Raw genomic sequence first — 20,022 nt, forward strand, 5'->3', positions numbered from 1 at the left:
AAGTGCCCTGCTCGTGTGGTGTCTAGCTTCTTTATCAAAGTAAACTGTTGGCCTTGATTTCAGGTGCTTTACTGACAATTTTAATGTCTGTCTCACCATTTTCTAGTGGTGAAACAGTGCAAGCACCGCTTGCCTTCCACAGGAGCCAGTGCAATCATGTGGTGCAGGAGCAGGGTAGAGGAGAGGGGAATTCCTCTGCTGCTACCCAAACCTGGGAACTTGGTTGTCACATAGCACCTCTCTGTTCCCACATGGGGAAGGAGCTGAATATGCTGCTCCCCTTTTCCTGCACAAGGCAGGCTCATTTTCTCCACAGTATGGTCTCCAGAGAAAGTTCCTGACAGTAGCCTCCTTTTTGTGAAATACTAGGTGCTAGAGTCATATTGATGATCTGCTCAGCATAAACTGGTTTTTATTTTTATTTTTATTTTTATTTTTCCTTACCTGCAGTATGTAACAGAGTATAAGACAGTGCTCAGAAATACTACCTCTGGAAATGTCACGGTGGAAAAGGTAAGGTCACTTCTTCAGTTTTTATACACACCCATGATGTTAGCTATAATATTTGACTCCCTCACAGTCTTTAGTCCCTTCCAGCACTCCTAGGAAAGAAACAAGATACTTCTCTTTGTCTGGAACTTAGACACACAAGCCTGATGAGTAACTCACAGTCACAAAACAAAGCTATGATGGATAAAAGGGTTGGACTCAACTAAGCTTACACTTGATACCTTATTTTTAAGACATGCTTTCAGAGACCCAGACTCACCTGATCTAAATTCTGATTAGTCTCTCTGCCTCATATTTCCAAATCATTTTCTGTAGCCTTGGAGTTAAGTAGCCATCAGACTGGCTTCATGTTCCTTAAGCCTTACCCTCTGTTAATGGTTTGGAGAGAGTGACAATTTTTCCGTTCCCAGGCTTCTCTAAAGAAAAAGTTAACTGGTAATTTTTTCTTGTTGCCATGCTGCAGAAACTTTGTTTGATGTGAAGTAGTAACAAATGGTCTGAAGGGATAAAAGTTAGAGACTGAACGTTAATAGGCTGCTTGTGGTAAAAATTAAACCTAATTTACAGGTATTGCTGAGGTGGGGGGTGTTGCCTTCCACATGTGGCTCGTAGGGCTTGCAGAGGTGCTCTACAGCCTGTTTTGTAGAATCTTTCTTGCAGCGAAGGGATATCAAACATCTTCACTACTGGCCAGAGCCAACATGTTACAGATCCAGCAGTAATTTGCCTTACAGACAGCATGCTACAAATCAGACCAAGCATCTCACCCTACAGCATTTCACCTCACTCCGAATGAAATGTCCCGTGTGCTTTTGTGGGATTTGGGGGAGACGGGACTGAGCGTGGAAATGACTTTCGGGGTTATTTTGTATTCCTCAGGTTTGCGTGGAAATGACTGTCAGGGTTATTTTGTATTCCCCAGGATTGCTCTGACTGTCTGAAACGATTATCAGATACACTACTGTATTTTTAGTATGATTTATATCTCGCTAGGGCAAGACCTTTGTCATGTTGCCGTGGAAGGGCTCAGGTGGGGCTTGCCCACCAGTTCCACCAATCTGTGTGGAAGGCAGTTTATGCTCTGAAGCGAATCCCGAGTGCAGAAAGTGCTGGCCTCATTATCTTCTCCTCTCCATGCATGGTGTGTGAGCAGGCGATGCAGAACGCTGGATTTGCAAACTCTGCTTTGGGCTCACGGGCTGAACTTTCACCAGTCCTGGAGGCAGTGTGGCAGGTGACTTCGATGGCACAAGAGCTGAGCAGGGGAAAAGTCAAGCCTTTATCCCGCAGCGAGCAGTTTAACTGGGGAAGAAGGCAGCTCCATCTGCTCGGGCTCTGCCCATGCCTGTAAGATCGCATTAGCCCAGATCTGCGCTCACCCTATCTGACAGGGGTGCGTGGGAATGACTGCAGAAGAGCCATGTGACCCCAAAAGAGCACTTTTCTTTTCTCATGCCATTATATCCTCAGGCAATACATGCCTGTGCAGCCTGGTGCTGCTGCAACCAATTTCAACATGAAAGGCTGTAACAATATGTACTTAGGCACGTGTGTTTGCTTACCGAGTGTGAAGTTATTCATTTAAGCAGGAGTAAATGGAAGGTGGATAAGGCTCCTCTTATTCATCTTCAGTGAGTAAGATTGGAGGAGCTCCTTGCCAACCGTATCCATTGGACATAGGCTGAGACATGGAGCGCTTTTAAAATTCTTTTTAAAGCCATTGTGCTTGTTCAACAGATAAGAATGCACCTTTAGTCAATTTGAAATGTGAGGTTATTTTTCAGTTTTCTTGCTTTTTTTCTCACTTAGCAGATTCCAGGTTGATGTAATATCACAAAAAATATTCTGAATTTGTCACTGGTGTCTGGTTTTGCCAGTGGTTATGATGTAAATATTATTTCCCCTATTACTTTCCCAAAACTTGCTTCAGTTTTTGGAATGATACTAGATCTCAGCTTCTATAATTACAGAAGACATCCTACTGTCTCTAGGGAAGAAGGGACCAAATAATAATAAAAACAAAAAATACCATCTCAGTGTTGTTAGCTCAGTTTCAGTACTGGTCTGACTACATTAGTTACGGATAGATGAGAATTAAGTTTGGAAAGGAAGAGTATGATTTTTGGATAATGCGTAGTATCAATATCATAGCCATAGAAGTTGGGTTCCAGGAAGCAAGATGGTATTCCTATCTAATCTTTTCTTTCATCAGCAGAATATTTGAAGAGGGGAGATTTTTTCCTTCTTTCCATATTAACAGTGTAGAACAAAATTTTACATGGATTTTTTTTTTTTTCCGCTGGTTAATAATTCCTGTCTTCTCCTGCTGTTGATATGAGTAGTGGGGCACGTAGGTGTCTGCTCAGCCACATTCTTTGTGTTGTTTCACATGCTGCCTCGTGTTTACCTAGCTTTTATGGCTACATCCTCTCTGTCTCTTTGGCAGCAAGGCTTCCTGGGGCACAGACTATCTTAGTTCTCCATCTGCAGCAAAGGGAGGCTGTGAGGGATGCTGAGTTCCTCCTGTGGCCGTAGAAAAAATACACAAACTGCTGATTGCTCTTCTTCCTCACATCACATGGCTGCATTTTCTTTTCAGCCACCTACTACTGGGATAGCTCAATGTCAGCAGTTGTTTCCTTAATACATGTTTTGTTTTTAGAGCTAAAAAACAATAGGATCTTCAGAGGCTTCAAGGACCAGAAGAGATCTATGAATCTTTCTATTAGGACACAGAATTTCAGGCAAACAATAACGTGCTCCATAGTTTACCCAGGAACAAAGCTCTCATTAAAGCTGTTTTTGTTTGGTGTCCACAATGCTGCTTGGCTTGGCAGCTCCTTTGGGATGATGGACTCTTCTGTGAGAGTACAAAAAGGCTGTTCAGCATCTGCCAGTTTTAGAGGCTGGGATTGAGAGGATCTTCCGCTGAGGATTTACTGCTGGGCTTCTTCCATATTTTGCTGCAAGGAAACGAAATTCCCCGAATACTGCAGATTCTTCCCTGAAAATCAAGGGAACAACTTCTGCCTAAATTCACAGTGATAATAGGTGACGGGGAATGCTGGGTGTTGGAAAGAAATGGGCTGAAAAGGAAGAGAATACAAGCAAGACCTGAAGGCAGAGGGTCACAATGACAAAGAGGGAAACAGCTAAGAAGTTTTCGGTGGCTGTGCACAGAGTTCTCCCTCTTGTCACCAAGAGTTTAGGGGTCTCCAAATTACAAGAGCTAGGCTTAAAAGGGCTGTTAAGTGTGAGCACCTGGAGAACAGCAGCAGCTGGGAGCAAGGTGGAGAGAGACATCTCTTTAAGAACAAAAGAGGACTAAACTCCATGTATTGTCATTCTGGAGAGGGAGGAGGTGAAAGAGTTAGAGAAGAACTGGCCAATTTATGCACAGTAGGCCACTGTGAATGTTAACAGAAGGTGAGAAGCTGCGTGTACCTTAGCTGTAGCTAACTGGAGATGAGAGTAGCATGTCTTGCCCTCCTAGCTTTCCAGGAGCAAAATCTGGCAAGCCTTTGACCCCCATTGCTCTGAATGAGGTGGAGTGGCTGATGCTTATGGGGTCTGAATGAACCAGAAGAGCACTGACCTACTCTAATCAGGGAAATGATGTTCCAAATTGGGCACAAGGAGCTCTCTCTGGGTCCCTCTCTGTCCCTGGATGCCCTGCACAGCTGTTGGGAAGCTGCTCTTGCAGATTCAGCACAGTTCTGCCTCGTTCTTGAGACCAGATCTATGGGAAGCCCAAACGGCAGCGGGTTGCTAGGCTTCAGGCTCACACTGCTGCATTAATGAGCAGTGTGAGCTGAAAGGGTTTAAAGGATAGAGATACTTTGCAAAACGCTGGTGTAAGGAGTGTCATGAAATTCCCTCCCAGTAACATCCAGGTCAGGATGTTGGGCGCTTTCAGCAGCTTGAAACACCGTGTGTGTGTTGCATAGCAAAGTTTGATACAGATTTTTTTTTTCCTGAATGAGAACTGAAACAAACAAAAAGACCATTCAGTGTTGTGTGGGTTTGTTTTTGTTTTCATTTGTCTTATTTTGTTTTTGTTAAAACGTTCTTTGGGGTGGAAAAAATTGGGGCCCATTATGGTAAAATTTTGTTCCAAGCAGGGGTTTTCATGTTAACCTTGTATCAAATGAACCTGATAAAAGATGTTGTATAATCAAATAATAAGTATAAAATACCAGGATGAAAAGTTGTGTCAAAATAGCAAAGTATTCCATTCGCTCCACGTGAGCTGTTTTCTGATGTAAAAATGCGTACCTGTTGCCTCAGTTGACATTTCTCAGAGCAAGCTTTGTTTTGTTGAAGTGACGTGGCCTACAAGGAGGAAAAAAAAAAAAAAAAAAGTCGAGCAGCATTATTTTACTGCATATTTACTTACTTTCTGTGAATAAATCTGTCATAAAATTCAACGCTCATACATTGATCTGATGAACCGTCACTGAAACTTAAGATTTACCATAAGGCTGCTAGAACCGATTTCCTATCCTATTTTTACCAACAGAAGTGAAAAGCAGAAAATGTGCACATACTGTGTACACAGACCGTTTACCGAATTAGTAGGAAGGTCTCTTTTTTTGTGTGTGTGTAACTTGTCTAAGCCCAATAAGAGTTTAGGGTTTTCAGACACACAAAAGAAAATATAGACAAAACTAGCAGACTGAAAAGCTGCTGTGTGTGCAGAAAACAGCACATTTCTTCAGACATCTCTGGAGATACACCGAGACCCAGTGCTAATATGCTGTCCATGTTTTCACTTCTCTCAGTCGGAAATCAGATAAATACTAATTTCGCCCTGAACAAGCAACTACCGTAAAAAAACACAGCTCCTATATCTAATTATTTAGTAGCTATCAAATAAAAAGCCAGAACCTTCAGTGTCTGTCCTCATAAACACTGTTTTTAACAGCAGTTTAACCTTCACACTGCTTTGTGTATAATTTATTTTATCCCCTTCTATGCAGCTCTTTGTTTCCACCTGTCACTAAGAGACAGTCCAGTTCAGCAGTATATTTCCAGAGCAAGTATCATCCCAGGCACGCTGCTTTTATCTGTAGCAGATCAGTACCCTGAGTTCTTTAGTCAATATTCATTTTAAGCTTTTAGCTGAGAATATGTTTTTCTTTCCTAGTGTTGAGCTAGTGTCTACTTAAACTAGCCAAAAGGACAAAGCTTGTCCATAAATCTAATCTGTTTTAGAAGCCCTTCCAAATAAAACAGAAAATTGACATGTAGAGCTTGTACTGCCAAGTTGGAGGGAAAAAAAAATGTTTGTCAAAACAATTGTATTTTTATGAAGCCACAAGAACACTCCCTCAGTTCATGCGATATTGCTTTGCCAAAAAAGCCCCAGCTCTTCTTGAGAGGCAAACCATGAAGGGGCAGCTGACCAAACTTGTGAGTAGGTTAGTTTTTGTGAATAGACAGATCCTGGTTTTCATCCTCTTACTTGTACCACACAGACACACAATTTCTGAGAAGGAGAACAGGTATTTCTTCCGTTCTCTGTACATCTTCCCTGGCTGATGTGGAGACATGAATGAGTGGCTTTCCCACTTTGCTACCTTACTCTGCTTTTTTTCTCCTTTCCACTTTGTAACATTGAATGTTTTCTCATGGTTTTCACCTCGTTATAAAAATTGTACTAAAGCAATGGAGCTAGCAGTTTTTGAAAGTAGATTCCTCTCAGAAGCGTCGGGAAATAACAGTGTGTTTGGATATCGTAGTGTGTTGGAGGGTGTAAGGGCAGGTAGCAACAGGCCCTTTCCCTCCGCAGTAAATCCACACTAGCTGGAACCAAGGGATTTTGTATCAAGATTAAATTCCAGATTCTGTTTGGTTCCTTTCAACTACGTACCATGTTTCCATTCTGCAGCGCTGAGCTGTCAAGTGCTGTCCTTCCCAAGATCAGCTCTGCATGTTGATTTTAGGTCAGTCAGGCAGCAACAAAATGAGGTGACCCTTTTGTTGGGTTTTGCACTGGTCTCACATCTAACAAGGGTTCTTATTTTACCTTTACAGATCCCTGTCGGTAGTGAGATTGAAGGGATGAATATCCTGGGCCTCGTGCTGTTTGCTCTGGTTTTAGGAGTGGCACTGAAGAAGCTTGGCCGGGAAGGAGAAGATCTCATTCGCTTCTTTAATTCGTTCAATGAGGCAACTATGGTCTTGGTCACCTGGATTATGTGGTAAGTGTGTGACTGCAGGTACATCTGCACTAGATTGTTATGCTTAGTTCAGGAATCCCACCATTTATCCATCTCTCCAGCTTTTTCACACCAGATCCTTCACCACAGCAAAAGTGAATGTCATGATGTTACTCTGTAGTGTATTTTCTTCTTGCCTTCGACCTGTTGTGCATAGCTAAGGTAGATAGATAGCTGCTTAAAAGTCCTCTCCAGAACTCCGTTTCAATTAGAGGAAGGACAGCACTCTATTTCAAAACAACATAAGCCCATGGCTTGCTGCCATCATGTGCCTAAAGGCAATGGTTTTGAATGAACAAATGAGGTGTGAGCAAGTGAGAAATGTGGCCACGTAAAAGCCAGGGTTGTTTGTTCTTGGAGTGCACCTGCAAATGTGCAAAATGCAGTGCCAAAATCATACTTGTAGCTTCATGCCTCGATTTTTTTGATGGTCAGATGGTTTCTTGTACTGGCCTGAAAGATACCCAAGGAGATCAGAAGATAGCCCCACTCACTGCTACGTGGTTTGAGAGGAGCCTTGCTGAGTGCAAGAATACAGAGCCCCGTGTGTCCTCTTGGATCGCAGGGTGACAGAAGCTACGTCCCTTTCCACAGAAGGGAGAAATAGTCTCCAGGGGAATGGTCTCCATCCTACTGAAAGAGTAGTGCTGTCTATTGAGCGTCCATTATTTTTATCAGCAGATAACAGTGGATCTTTAAATCTCTGTTCATATTCTAAGATTTTGTTCATTTTCCTGGGTGAAGCAGGAACCAGTGTAACTAGGAGAGAGTTTGTTTCTTGTTTGTGCTTCTCCAAGGATGCTTCTCGCTATCCCATGCCAAAGAATAGGTGTTTCTGAAGGTTTGATTTTTTGTCTCCTGCCTCTTAATGAGTAAATCCATTACTTCACTCAGTTCCCTGAAGTCCAGACACATTTATGTAGTGGATGTTGCTCTGACAGATCTCACAAAGCTTTTGGCACCCAGCTAAAGCATGTATGTTAGGAACAAGGGTACACCGAATTTTCTATCCAGAGAGAAATCAATAGGTTCAGGCCACCTAAGCTCTGGAGCAGCCTCCTGACCAGGTTGTGTCTGCCAGGCAGGGCGAATCTAGGCCTCTGAGCAGTAGCGTGGTTGCTCTTGTGCAGCTGGGAGGGTCTAAGTTCCTCCTGTGAAACCAGTGGTGCTAATAATACCTCACATGCAAAAATAAAAATATTCATAAGGACAGTTAGCTAACAAATTAACAGTAGGGTATTTCTCACTCCCTTTCTAAAGTTATGCTGGGAAAGCTATAAGGTTACCTCAGCAAAGGTGTGTTTTCTCCCCTTTCTGCATTCTTTGATTCCTATTATTTTTCTCCCTCTAAGAAGCAGAAAGGTTTTAAGAAAAGACCTGAATTTACACAGGCAGATCCCTCTGTTAGTTGCTGTCCTAAGGGATTGAAAAATTTGAAGTTTGAAAGCAACTTAAGTCTTTTGCTCCTAAGTGTAATTCCTTGGACGCTGAATACTGATAAGAGGCAGTTCTTGTATTCAGCTGATTACAGTGCTAACACTTCAAGCTAATCAGATGGCATGTAATCCCTTACTTTGCGATTATTAAGACCACAGCTGACTTTTAACATTGCAGTGCACCACAGTCCTTCTTCTCTTTCCTTCCTTAAGGCTCTTGTGTCATCCTGGTATTTATCCAAAATCTGTCGAGCTGCATGTGCTTCCCAGAGGACACTGTGGAGTGAGTCAAATCATGTTACCAAGAGAAAAGGCTCTTTTACAGTCCCAATCATCAGTCTTCCTTTTATTTAGCAGCACTTTAGTCTCAACTCCCAACTCCTTCCTCTCCAGCCTCTATCTTCAAAGGGAGGGATCCAGTCTCAGGTCCAAGTCCAGTGTTTGTGTTTGCAGAGCTCGTGCAGGACTGGGGCTCATCAGATAGACCTGGCTGGCCTGGCAAAGGCTAGGTGGGAAGGTTCAACACGTTCCTCCAGAGATTTGGCTGGTAGAGGCCAGAGAAAGGATGCTCACATTGACCTGGGACGTAAGGAGGTGCAGAACAGAGGAGCTGCACAACTGCTGAGGGAGAAGCACACGAGGAAGAAGTGGCTGATCTCAGCAGCCTTAAGGCTTGCACATGTTTCCTAACCTTTTGAAGTCTGTCCTGACTCCTCTGATCAGCCTTGCTGAACGCAGGCATTGGGTTGCAGGCAAGAGTGGGACAAAAACTTTCTTTATTGCATGCGTATCTTTTGCAGTCATGTGTGTCTGGGGCAGCATTTCGGAGAGCTGGGTGACCTCTTAGTCTTTTTTTAATCTCACATGCAGGAATAGGTAGAGGTACTCAGACGCAGGCTTGCCAAATACAGCTTTGGAGGAAATGAGGCTGGGCCTGAAGTGATTCCAAAAGTTCGCTTAGTAGCTGTTGTGCTGCAGATGTAAGAGCAGTTCTGTCTTTTCAGGGCTGTTCTCAGCTGGCACTGTTATGAGCAGAGGTGTGGCTGTGGCCCACATGTGGCCCTTCCCCTGGAACAGTTCCAAGCCTTTCTGACAAAGGAAACTTCAAACAAACGCTGACGTCCGAAGACATTTCTAGATAGGAGAGGTGGGAATGTACATACGTGGCTGCTGGCTTGAGGGAGGCTCTGGAGGCCTGGTCGTTTGACTTAGTCTTTCTTTGGTAGGCAAATAGCAGAGTTAATTGCTTTCTTTGGCAGGTGGATCAGCAGCGTTTAGCTGAGCTCTGCAGTATGGGTCACTGCTATGGGCATAGCTGCTTCTTTCCTACACTGAACATGTTGGCACCCAGTGTGTCCACCGTCTTAATGACCTAAATTCACCTCACTCTTCCAATGCTTTCTCCACTCCATTGACATGATACTGCTCTTTTTTGAACATTACCTTCCCTTCAGTAGTGACCTTAGCTTTGGGTCTTTGCCTGCCTTCCTCCCTGATGCGCTAAAACATCACATCGGTGCCTTCAGCTTCAGTCAGCTTTTCTACTTCTTGCTAGGCTTCCTTTCTACATTTTCCTGGATATGTCTCTGAGTGTCCAGGTGAACAGAGCTTTTCCAGTTTGACTGTTTGCTTTCCACCAAGCAAGTGTGTAAAAGAGGCCTTACAAATTTGAGTAACCTGAGCGTGTGGTGGGGTATGGTGCTTCTCTTCAGTAGGAGCAGCATATTCTTAGAAGAATGTTATCTCCAGAACGGAAAACAGCATGTTTTTCAAGGTTTTTATTTCTATTGTACTTAATGACAGGCCATATTTCTTCACACAGGTATGTACCCATTGGCATTATGTTCCTCGTTGGGAGCAAGATTGTGGAAATGGAAGATATTGTGCTTCTGGTGACCAGCCTGGGAAAATACATCTTCGCCTCTATTCTGGGCCACTTCATCCATGGAGGAATCATTCTGCCACTCATTTATTTTGCATCCACACGTCAAAATCCATACCGTTTTCTCTTAGGACTCATCACACCGTTTGCCACTGCCTTTGCCACTTGCTCTAGGTGGGTTTCCGTGCTTCTTTTGGAACTATAGACCAGTTGTAATAGTGACTGTAAGCTGGTTATATCCTAACACCAAATTGTGTTGAGTTTTAGGTGAAAATACTTCTCCTGAGATTGCCAAAAGAGGCTACTGAGCATAGGGAGTCACACTGTTGTCAGCAGCCCATCGCACAGGAAATACTGATAATTAGCTGTTGAAAACAATTCCTCAAGATACTGGGAATATAGCATTATGCTGAGTTGGAAATTCTGGGGGAAAAAGGTGAAAGTATTTGCCTGAAAAAGATCTTGCCAGCTGTCCTTTCAATTTTAAGTAAAGTGAGCATCAGTAGTGAGGGACTTTTTCCCGTGATGTTTAGTTATCCAAGTTCAGCAGGATCTAGAACAACTGTAGACTGATTTTGCAGGGGTAAAGCAGATTTATTAGCTAGTGTAAAGTGATTTAGCATTCTTGACTTCAAAGCTCTGGCCTGAGCAGCTTTTATTTGTCATAACCAAAGGCTGCCAAGTTATATTTACACTTTTCCCAAGGGGCAAGCTCCTGATCAAAGATAATAACTAAATAAAATCATTTCGGGTCATCCCCGAAAGGAGTAGATGCATGACTGTCACAGGAGCCCAGTTAAACATGAAGTAGGAGAGAGTTTATGAATGAAACCTTAGAATTTATAATGCAAGAAGTAAGTCCAGCAGTGTTTTTTGATTTGTCTGTTCATTTGAGAAAGTAATAGTAGAGCAGGTTTTGAGACCTTATCATTCCACTGCACTATTATGCCTCATACTGAGTTAGGTCATGAGTTCTTTTGTCATGGAGGTTCAAGTCCTTACCAGCTATTTCTGGATGGAAGCAGATTATTAAATATTGTGGCTCAAGACCAACAAGGAGGGACACTGCTGTAATGACAGAGAGGGAGTACAAAATGGCATCATCTTCTTGACAGTCTGCTCTGCAGCATGTCAGAAACATGACAGTCACGAGGCAGCGACTTTCCATTCAGTGCTCCCTGATGCTTTGTGTTTGATTTTTTTTTCCTATTCTATGTTTCTAGCTCAGCCACTCTCCCATCAATGATTAAGTGTATCGAGGAGAACAATGGAGTCGACCACAGGATCAGCAGGTTTATCCTTCCTATCGGTGCAACTGTGAACATGGATGGAGCTGCTATTTTTCAGTGCATGGCAGCCGTGTTCATTGCTCAGCTGAACAACGTTGACCTCAACGCTGGGCAAATCTTCACTATTCTGTAAGTTGCTTGCTATTGTAACCACATCCTTCTGGCCCCCAGACACATTAAAGCCTGTGGTCTCCCTGTTAGTAGCTAGCAGTTTGCATTCCACATCTCTGACTCGAAGCTAGCAAGCTGCTATGAAACATAATTATAGGGTCATTAAAGAACAGAGTCTTCCAAGCTTTAAAAGATTGGCTAGAATCTCTACTTAATAAAAGGTGGGACCTGGGAGGAGTAACTGAATTATGAAACAGACTTTGAGCTGTTTAAAGCTGTTCCTCACATCAAATTTGTCTCCTTCTTTAAGGATCTCCTCTAACTCCATTTGCTGTTAAGCTGAATAACTGTGGCATGCTGCTCTAAGTAGAAAGCTACCCCATATTTACCCTCTGAATGTTCTAGAAAATCCTCCTGCCAGCTTCCCAGTTCCTTTTGTATCAATTTCATACTGAAGACTGTTCTTGTTTACCTCTGCCCTTCCTAACATCGCATCACTGGTTTCCCAGGTCAGACAATGACCATCCCCCTCCTGATTGTTATGCTTTTCCCCATTATCTCCTCCACCACCTCAGTCCTGCCTCCTTGTCTGGGACTCTCCTCTCCATGCCCAGAACATCCTCCCAGGTCCCATATCTCGTGAAGTGTCATTCTCTTCAATTCCCTCCCCAAAATCCCTGAAGTGAGTATCCTAGGAGTTCTAGCCCCTCAGTACACCAAGAATCCGTAAGCTGTATCCACCAAATGCCTCTTAGGACCTTGTATTTTTTACCCTTCCTGGCCAGGTTTTATTCCCTTCCTTATTGCATTTCTCAGTATATTGTTTGTCTGTTTAAGGCAGGGCTGGGGCATTATTTTCTTTGCAGATGGTGAAATTAGCCTTTCAGGCGTTAACACAGGCCTGAGGACTACGCAATAATAGCCCAAGGAAAATACAGTTGTAGACATCTGCAAACAAAAAGGCGCACAATCTATGTCCATTAGCACATGCACTGCTTTCAGGTTTGTTTGGATGCAAGGAAAATGCAGAGAAGGGATAGTGCCATTAGCTTGTGTCTATGAACAGCATACTTGGACTTTTGAGATGAGGTCTTAAAGCACGTTAGTCCTGCACAGCACTCAGGCTGGGCTTTGAAGTCTTGGGCAGAGCTAATTGGCTTCGGCATAGCCCTAGCTTGATGGTGCTGCTCCCTGTTGTGGAGCTAGCTTCCTCTGTACCCTTTTCAGTGCAGTTTACCTTTTTGCATTTGGGGCCAGAAAATAAAATGGATTCAGCATCTTTGAACCAATACATGACTTGGAAATGGACATAGTAATAAGGCAGTGGGAAATAGTTCAGGTTTTGTTTTATCTCCCCCCCAAAAAAGGTAGTATTAAAAACAGAGTCATTATCTTGGTAGCTGCTGCAGATGCCTGCTGAGCAACTGTACTCTATCCCCATTACTACGCATCAACAAGCAGGAAGGGATTTGCCTGGGAAGCAAATGATCTGCGTGTCCTTGCTGTAGACTTTGTTTACAGTTGCCTTAGCGGGGAAATGTGTGATGTAATGCTAACCAGAAACACCATTTGTTTTGCAGTGTGACAGCAACTGCGTCCAGTGTGGGTGCAGCCGGGGTCCCAGCTGGAGGAGTCCTCACTATCGCTATTATCTTGGAGGCCATTGGACTTCCAACCAATGATCTCTCCTTGATATTAGCAGTGGACTGGATTGTGTAAGTACTTTAGGCCACATGTGTGTGCTGTTGCATGACATGTAGCATTTTCAGCTGGAAATATGGCTCAGGGTAGTCAAAGTAGTGCAGTATAAAATAAAACCCGACAAGATGTGGCTGTCTGCAGGACAGGGAACTCATGACAGGTGATGGAGGATGATGGAAAAGGCAGTCCCTTCTCAGTTAAAGCAGTTAGAATGCTACAATCCCTCTTCTGCTTTTTTACTGAGCCTTTAATGAAACATATTTCTTCCTGGTTTCAGTTCCCTCCAGAAGAACTGTTAAAAGTTTGTTTGAGAAGTTATTGACACTGCTGGAAATTAGTTGGACACTGGGAGGGAAGGAGGAAAATGGAAATTGAATCTGAACAGTGGTGGAAAGCTTTCTCAGCCATATGCATGCAGCAGTCTTCATCAGAAGCTGTTGCCAGCTATTGTTTGAACTATAAAGGCAAGACTGATCAAACAGCAACACAGGCATCACAGAGAGCTGCCGTCCATTGGCAGGGCAGGCACACAGAGGCCTTGCAGTGTTCATCACAACTGTGGGCAGTGCCACAGCTGGAACGTGTTGCTGGGAATCACATGTTTAGTACACAGTATTATCACCTTTCCCTTCCATCTTCTGGGAAAGACCGAAGAGGTCAGACCTTTGCTCAGCTCCTTCTCTCCTTTCCAAGAGCTGTTTCCCTCCTTGAAACATGAGCGATTATCTCCTTGCCCAGCTCTGTTGGGAAGAGCTTATCTCACCACTCATTGTAGCTATATCCTCATTAAAGCCTATATTTATCTTTTGTCCTACCCAAATTAGCTTAAGGAAAGCCTACAAAATTTGCTTTAAGTATTGGGGACCCAGCCACAAGCCACATGATAAGAGTAAATGCCACATGCAGATGTTTTCTTATTGCTTAAATGAGCTCTTGGAAAAGGGTCTCCCAGCTTTTCTTCTCAAACAAGCCCGTCTGTCTGCAGTCCTTAGAAGTACTAGAAAATCAAGAGTTCATAGAACACTAGAAAAAATCAAACTGCAAGGGCTTCTCTGAGCACTAAGGATTTACAGCATGCCTGCACTTTAAATACTAGTGCAATAAGCCCAATCTGATAATTTTAAAGCACAAACTGCTTTCAAGCCAATTGGTTGAAGTTGGGTAGTGCTGAACCACTGGCCAGTAAAGGTAAAGCAATCTGGATCCCACTGGGATTTTTTCCACTTGACAGTCTGGGGGCAGTTCCCAGTTTAGATGTACGTAGTCTTTCCACATTGCTGTTTGGAAACACCAGCCTCTTTATACAGATGGCCTCTTTCCACAGAAGATGTGGCAATTAGGATGTCTGAGGACGGTCTTGAGTTGCCAAGGCTGGGGAGGAAGGCAGCTGTATTACCTCCTTCCTTTCACACACCAATGGAGCTTGGTCTTGCTCCTACATTTTTGTTAGGGCTACTGAACTCTTTCTTGCTGTCACCACCTGAGGATCAGCCACCTCCAAAACACAGGAGAGGCAGGCAAAGCACTGGCTAGCCTTTGGCGTCTCATCTCCCGAGGGATTACAGTGGTAGCTGTGCTTTCCACAAGCTATACTTGGAAGTGCGTGTAAAACTCGCTGTTCCTTTCTCACTGGGCTACCCTTAGCCTGTGTCACGCTGGCTGCTTTTGTTTCAAAATATGTAGTATCCCTCTGTGGTCAACACTGTTGTCCCAGCTGAGGAATTCAGCCCTGTGGTAACAAAAGCAGGGAGGAGGGATGGAAGAGTCCTGTATTTCGCTTTAATGCCAACTGTTTAATTACCAAAGAAGCCCGCAGTTATAACTTAAGCACACACTGAAGTTATGCTGCAGAATTACTAATGGAAATCTCAAAAGGCACTGGAGAAATATATATATATATTTTGAGTAATAAGCATCTTCTGTTTGACCCTGAGACACAGGGGTTTTGTGATACAGGACTGAAGATTAGGACAGGTGCTGCTAGCAAGAAACCTAGAGAACCCAGTCATTCTGCCTGCTTTTGGAAGAACACCCTGTGTACATGTTTGGGCTAAGATGTCTTTCTGCAGTTAAAAACAGAGAGTTGGGTGCTCTGAATCACTTTCTGAATAAGCCTAAATCAAGTTCCTGCTCTGAACCTGCACTGGAAACCTGCTGGTCTGGGGAAGGGGAGGGAGGTGGTCTGGGAAGAGAAGGACGTCTGAGAAACAGCAGTAGCATTGCTGCAACCTGCTGAGAGACCAGAACTAGTTGACAGTAACAGCTGGGCCTGCCTTGAACCCTCTCCGGTGCACCTCTTTAGTTCTGAAATGGTGATAATATTTCTGTGGAAAATGCCTACGGTAACAGCATCTCCCATCTCTAGCTCCATTAATGTCAGTGGGTCTGGGGAGATGAATTTGGCTCTCCTTACGGTGTTGTAACTCTCTTAAACTAAAAGGCCACTGCTTTGTTTTCTTGTTTTTAATCTTAACCAGGGACCGAACCACCACAGTTGTGAATGTGGAAGGGGACGCCCTAGGAGCAGGTATCCTCAATTACCTGAATGAAAAAGACAAGAAAGATAAAGAGCAGGAGCTAAAAGAAGTCAGCGTAGAAGCAGTTGCTAACAGCAAGTCTGAAGAGGAGACGTCGCCTTTGGTAACCCACAAAAACCAAGTCTCCAACGCAACCAGTACAGCAGACCCTGAATCCAAGGAATCAGTATTGTGAACTAGAGGCCGTTTGTTAACACGCGTCCTAGAAGTGGACCAGGGACTTGTTAATGCACCTAGACGTTTGCAGTGCTAACAAGGGCTGGATGGCTCTTGAAAGTTTTCAGTTCCAGTCTGTTTTGAAATTTACTGACCATGGGAAGGGGAGGGAGGTGGGTTGGGGAGAGAAGGGGCAGCGAGAAAGAACGCTGGCTTTATAATTGTGTTTTAATAATTCCCATGTATACATGTGTATGTGTGCTGCATGTACACACACATATACATGTAGGGGAAAGCAATGCCATTTGAGGCCTGTTTTTACAAGAGATCTGTTAGTAAAGGCCCTTACGAGTTGGAGGTGGGGAAGTAGACAAATCCCAGTAAGTGCTTATTGTAGGGAGAAATTAGTAAGCTTATTGTGCTGCTGTTCAAATGGAGATACAGTTTAGAAACTCCAGAGTGGGTGAGAATGTTGCTTTAATTTAGTTTCTTGCCTGGAAACACTTACAGTCAATTACACACACAATATGAAGCAACATTTTCTCCCACTTCACTTCCTATCCTGTTCTCCAGTCACTTGAAAACATCAAATAGAACATGGAAAGTAGCTTTTTTTTTTTTTTTTTTTTAAGTTTCATATCTGAATTAATCACAGGGGTCCAAACCTTGTTCCATTCCCCCACTGCATTGCAGCTCATAGCAGCTGTCTTGCCTTTTGGTGAGTAATTCCCAAACTTTGGAACCAAACGCTCTTAGAGCAGATCAGGAACTGGTTTTCTCCTCCCCTCTTAGCAAGTTGTTGAGAAAAAAGTCCAGAGGAAGCACAAATTTTGTTAAAGTAATCCCTCTGGGGCTTAAGAAATGTGGAGTCTGTTCCAGCATAAATATGTCTAAAAGAGGCTTGCCTGTGACATCAAGAAAGCAAGAAGTCAGTTCCCTTCATGAAAACACACATGCACCTTTGCTAGCACTCCATGTCCTGCTCATGTTTATTTAATGGGTCAGTCCAAACAAATTAAGCCATATCCCTTTTCCGGCAAAATTGAACAGGGGAGAAAAAAATCTGAACACATGTGGGAACTGACGACAGGCAGGTCTGATTGTTGGCTTGAAAGGGGAAGAAAGGAGGTGAGTTGCTAACCTCAGTGATCTCTGGAACAGTTGCATACCTGTTCCTGCTAGGAATTTGGTCCTGTTACAAATGTTCAGTGATCTCTGCATGTTGGGACAGTTGTATCCCTTTTCCTGCTGGGAATTTGGTCCTGTTACAAACATTCAGTGATCTCTGAGCGTTAGGACAGTTGTATACCTGATCCTGCTAGGAGTTCGGTCCTGCTACAAATGTACTTCCAGCAGCAGCTTACATTTACTTCTGGGTGGTGCTGGGCTGGGGTAATGCTTAATGGCAGATGGTAAACTTTGCTTGAAGCTGATCCAGATGCTTCTGGATTCTGACTCCACCTTTTTTCCTTTACCACAAACTTCCTGATTTTGCACCCCAAACCTGATCAAAGTCCGGCAAACATTGCAAAGGTCCTGTTGATTTCTCTTGGCATTTTGGACAGCAAAATGATGGCTGTGCATATGCCAAGAATTGCCTGGACTTGTGACACTTTCCTTTGGCTGCTTTAGCGAGATGAGTGCATGTGGTCAGTCCTCTACACTGTTAACTCAGTAATATATATTTACACTTAGCTTTGGTGTACAATAATGATAAGTCTCCCCTTTTCTTTCTCCTCTCTTGCTTCAGAGGAAGCTATCTTGGAAAGATATCCAGTTGCTGATGTTTATGTTCATGGCACTAGGAAGAGGCAGCTCCAATTTTATAGCAGCAGCAGCCTTCATTTGCAAAGCATCTTTCCTGGTAAAGGGGCACAATGAATTTTGCAAAAAGACGCTCAGAATGAGATGTGGCCACCTCTGAGGGAGAACACAGTGAGTGCGTCATGACTGGCTGTTTAATTGTGTGCTGCAGCACTATGCAAACAAAGTAAGAAAGGATTAGTCAGCCCACTGTGAAACTACAGGTGAAGTTTCTTTTTAACCAGCATATTTATAGCCATGTCCACAAAATTGATCAATCCTCGGCTCAATTTAAAAACAGAAGAAGACAAACACAATTCTCTAGGGAAATACTTTGGCCAATATTTGTTATTTCATTTTTGGCAGATCAAGACCAGCTGAAACTTTGCATTTCCTCCCGTTAGAATCATCCCAGCTCCTTTCAACTCAGGAAACTAAAAGCATGCTTTGTAGCTGACAATGAAAGTCAACAAATAAGTGTTTTGAAAAATGTTTGAGGTTTGAAAAAATGGTTCTCTACTCCCTTCTCCTCCCCTTTTTTAACAAGTCTAAATGTTTCATGGAAAAATGTGAATGCACTAGAACTGCAAATATTATGACTTTAAAACAGTATATGGATACTTCAGGAGAACTGGAAATCAAAACTGTTCCCTGCAGGCTGGGTTCTGTAGATGCATTTCTATCTCCCATCAGACATTTAGCTCCTTTGATGCTCTCCCTCACCATGACACATTCAGCTCAGCTGAAGACATGAGACCAGGCAGCACCCAAACAGTAATTCCTGTGAAGCGTCACAGCAACATTTGAGAATAGGAAGTAGCTCAGTTTTGATTTTTCACCCCAAAGCTAATGTTGCCAACAGATGAAAGTACTCTAGGGGTGAGTGAAGGCTGGGCTTCCTCACAGACAATACCTAGCCACTGCTTTATTGATCTTCATTTCCTGTGGTGCTGCTTGTTCCTCTAAGCAGCATGATGTTGGCTGTGGGGCATTCTTTCTGTCAGTAGATCCCAGAAAATGGTTAAATTAATGCCAATCATCTCAGAGTTGTCATAATATTTTCCACCAGCAATGCAGAAGCTAAATGTCTTTGCTGAAAAATGCCTCTCCAATTCCCCATTAGTGGATTGCCACGTTTTGCATCAAGGTGAATGTCTAGTCCTGTGTAAAGCTTGTTAAAGCAGTCAGCTTTAAGGAGGCCAACTCATTCCTATAGCTGGATTTTAACAAAGGAAATTAATACTCCTCCTCCAGGTGCCATAGGGTCTATATGAACCATTGAGTATTTAGGACCAGTCTTTTATCTTGCCAGCAATTTGTAATCTTGCAGAAGCCCTACTTTAGATTTAGAAAGCTGCCAGTTCTTTTGTTGTTCGCACGCAGCAAGAGGGATCCCAGAGTTTTCCGTGGAAGCATGAATGCTGGGTAATGACTGCTTTTCCCAATAGCTTCTTGGTCTTTTTTGTTGTTGTTGTTGTTATTATCTGTGTCAGAAATTACATTTCTTATTTTTCTGTGATGTTACCATTCCTTGTGATGGCCTTGTCGTATCTTCTAGGGCTCTCCGCTTGGCTTCAGATTATTTTTTCCTAAGGTACAAATGTAAAAGATCTGTTATTGCACTCTCTTGGACTGTAAAAAAAAATAATTGACACATTCCAACAGCTGCCCTTGTAACAATGTGAGTCCTGACTGAGATGGAAGACTTTGCCACTTGCTTTAAGTGGTCAAGGTCTTCAGGTAAGGCCTCTGGGAGAAAAATGGAAGGGCTGTTGGAGGACGTGCATTCTTCTGTGCTACTTAGATGCAGTCCTTGACCCGCAGCACTACACTGGGAGCTTCCTACTTCAGGTCCCCACGCAGCCTCATACCAAGAGGCTGTGAGTTTGCTAAGAAGGTGCTCAGCAGCAGTGCAGGTGCAGCTGGTGGCACCTGCTCTGCTCTCACCCAGGCACTCCACAGATCTGTCGCAAGTATGGTACTTCAGTGTCTTTTGAGTGGACGTATGAATTTTCCCAACTTGATTGTAAAAGTGAATCCTTTAGTCAGTTGCTTTTTATTTCAGGAGGAAATAAATTCCTTCTAGATAATGCTGTTTTTCTTGTTTGGTTTTAGTCTTTTGGAAAGTACAAATCCTTCTCATCCCTTCTGGTGTTTTCCTTAAGGTATTCACAGCTTCCTGGGGGCTGCCATTGCCTTTCGTGCCACAATTCATTTTCATTTCATTTTTAGGCTTCTGATGGGTTTGTGTCTTGGGTCCAAGAGTGAATTCCTACTGGTATTTTTCCTTTTTAAGAGCTGTTTCTCATAAGGGGAACTCCGGTCACATGCTTTCAATTCAAGAGGAGTACTGGAGGCATCTCCTTCTTTATACAT

The 20,022-nt window shown here is 43.3% G+C and overlaps 1 protein-coding gene across 1 annotated transcript in view; it reads left to right on the plus strand.

Annotated features, from left to right (window-relative positions):
• SLC1A4 (solute carrier family 1 member 4) overlaps positions 1-19,736 on the plus strand; it is a 29,212-nt gene extending 9,476 nt beyond the window's left edge. The window contains exons 3-8 of the mRNA XM_035321162.1: positions 451-513; positions 6,547-6,713; positions 9,990-10,223; positions 11,273-11,467; positions 13,030-13,164; positions 15,628-19,736. Of these exons, the coding sequence (XP_035177053.1) occupies positions 451-513; positions 6,547-6,713; positions 9,990-10,223; positions 11,273-11,467; positions 13,030-13,164; positions 15,628-15,862 (1,029 nt within the window). The 3' untranslated portion in view covers positions 15,863-19,736. The remainder of the gene's footprint in view (positions 1-450; positions 514-6,546; positions 6,714-9,989; positions 10,224-11,272; positions 11,468-13,029; positions 13,165-15,627) is intronic.
• Positions 19,737-20,022: the final 286 nt, after the last annotated feature.

This window comes from Oxyura jamaicensis, chromosome 3 (genome assembly GCF_011077185.1).
Source record: "Oxyura jamaicensis isolate SHBP4307 breed ruddy duck chromosome 3, BPBGC_Ojam_1.0, whole genome shotgun sequence".
Classification (NCBI taxonomy): domain Eukaryota; kingdom Metazoa; phylum Chordata; class Aves; order Anseriformes; family Anatidae; genus Oxyura; species Oxyura jamaicensis.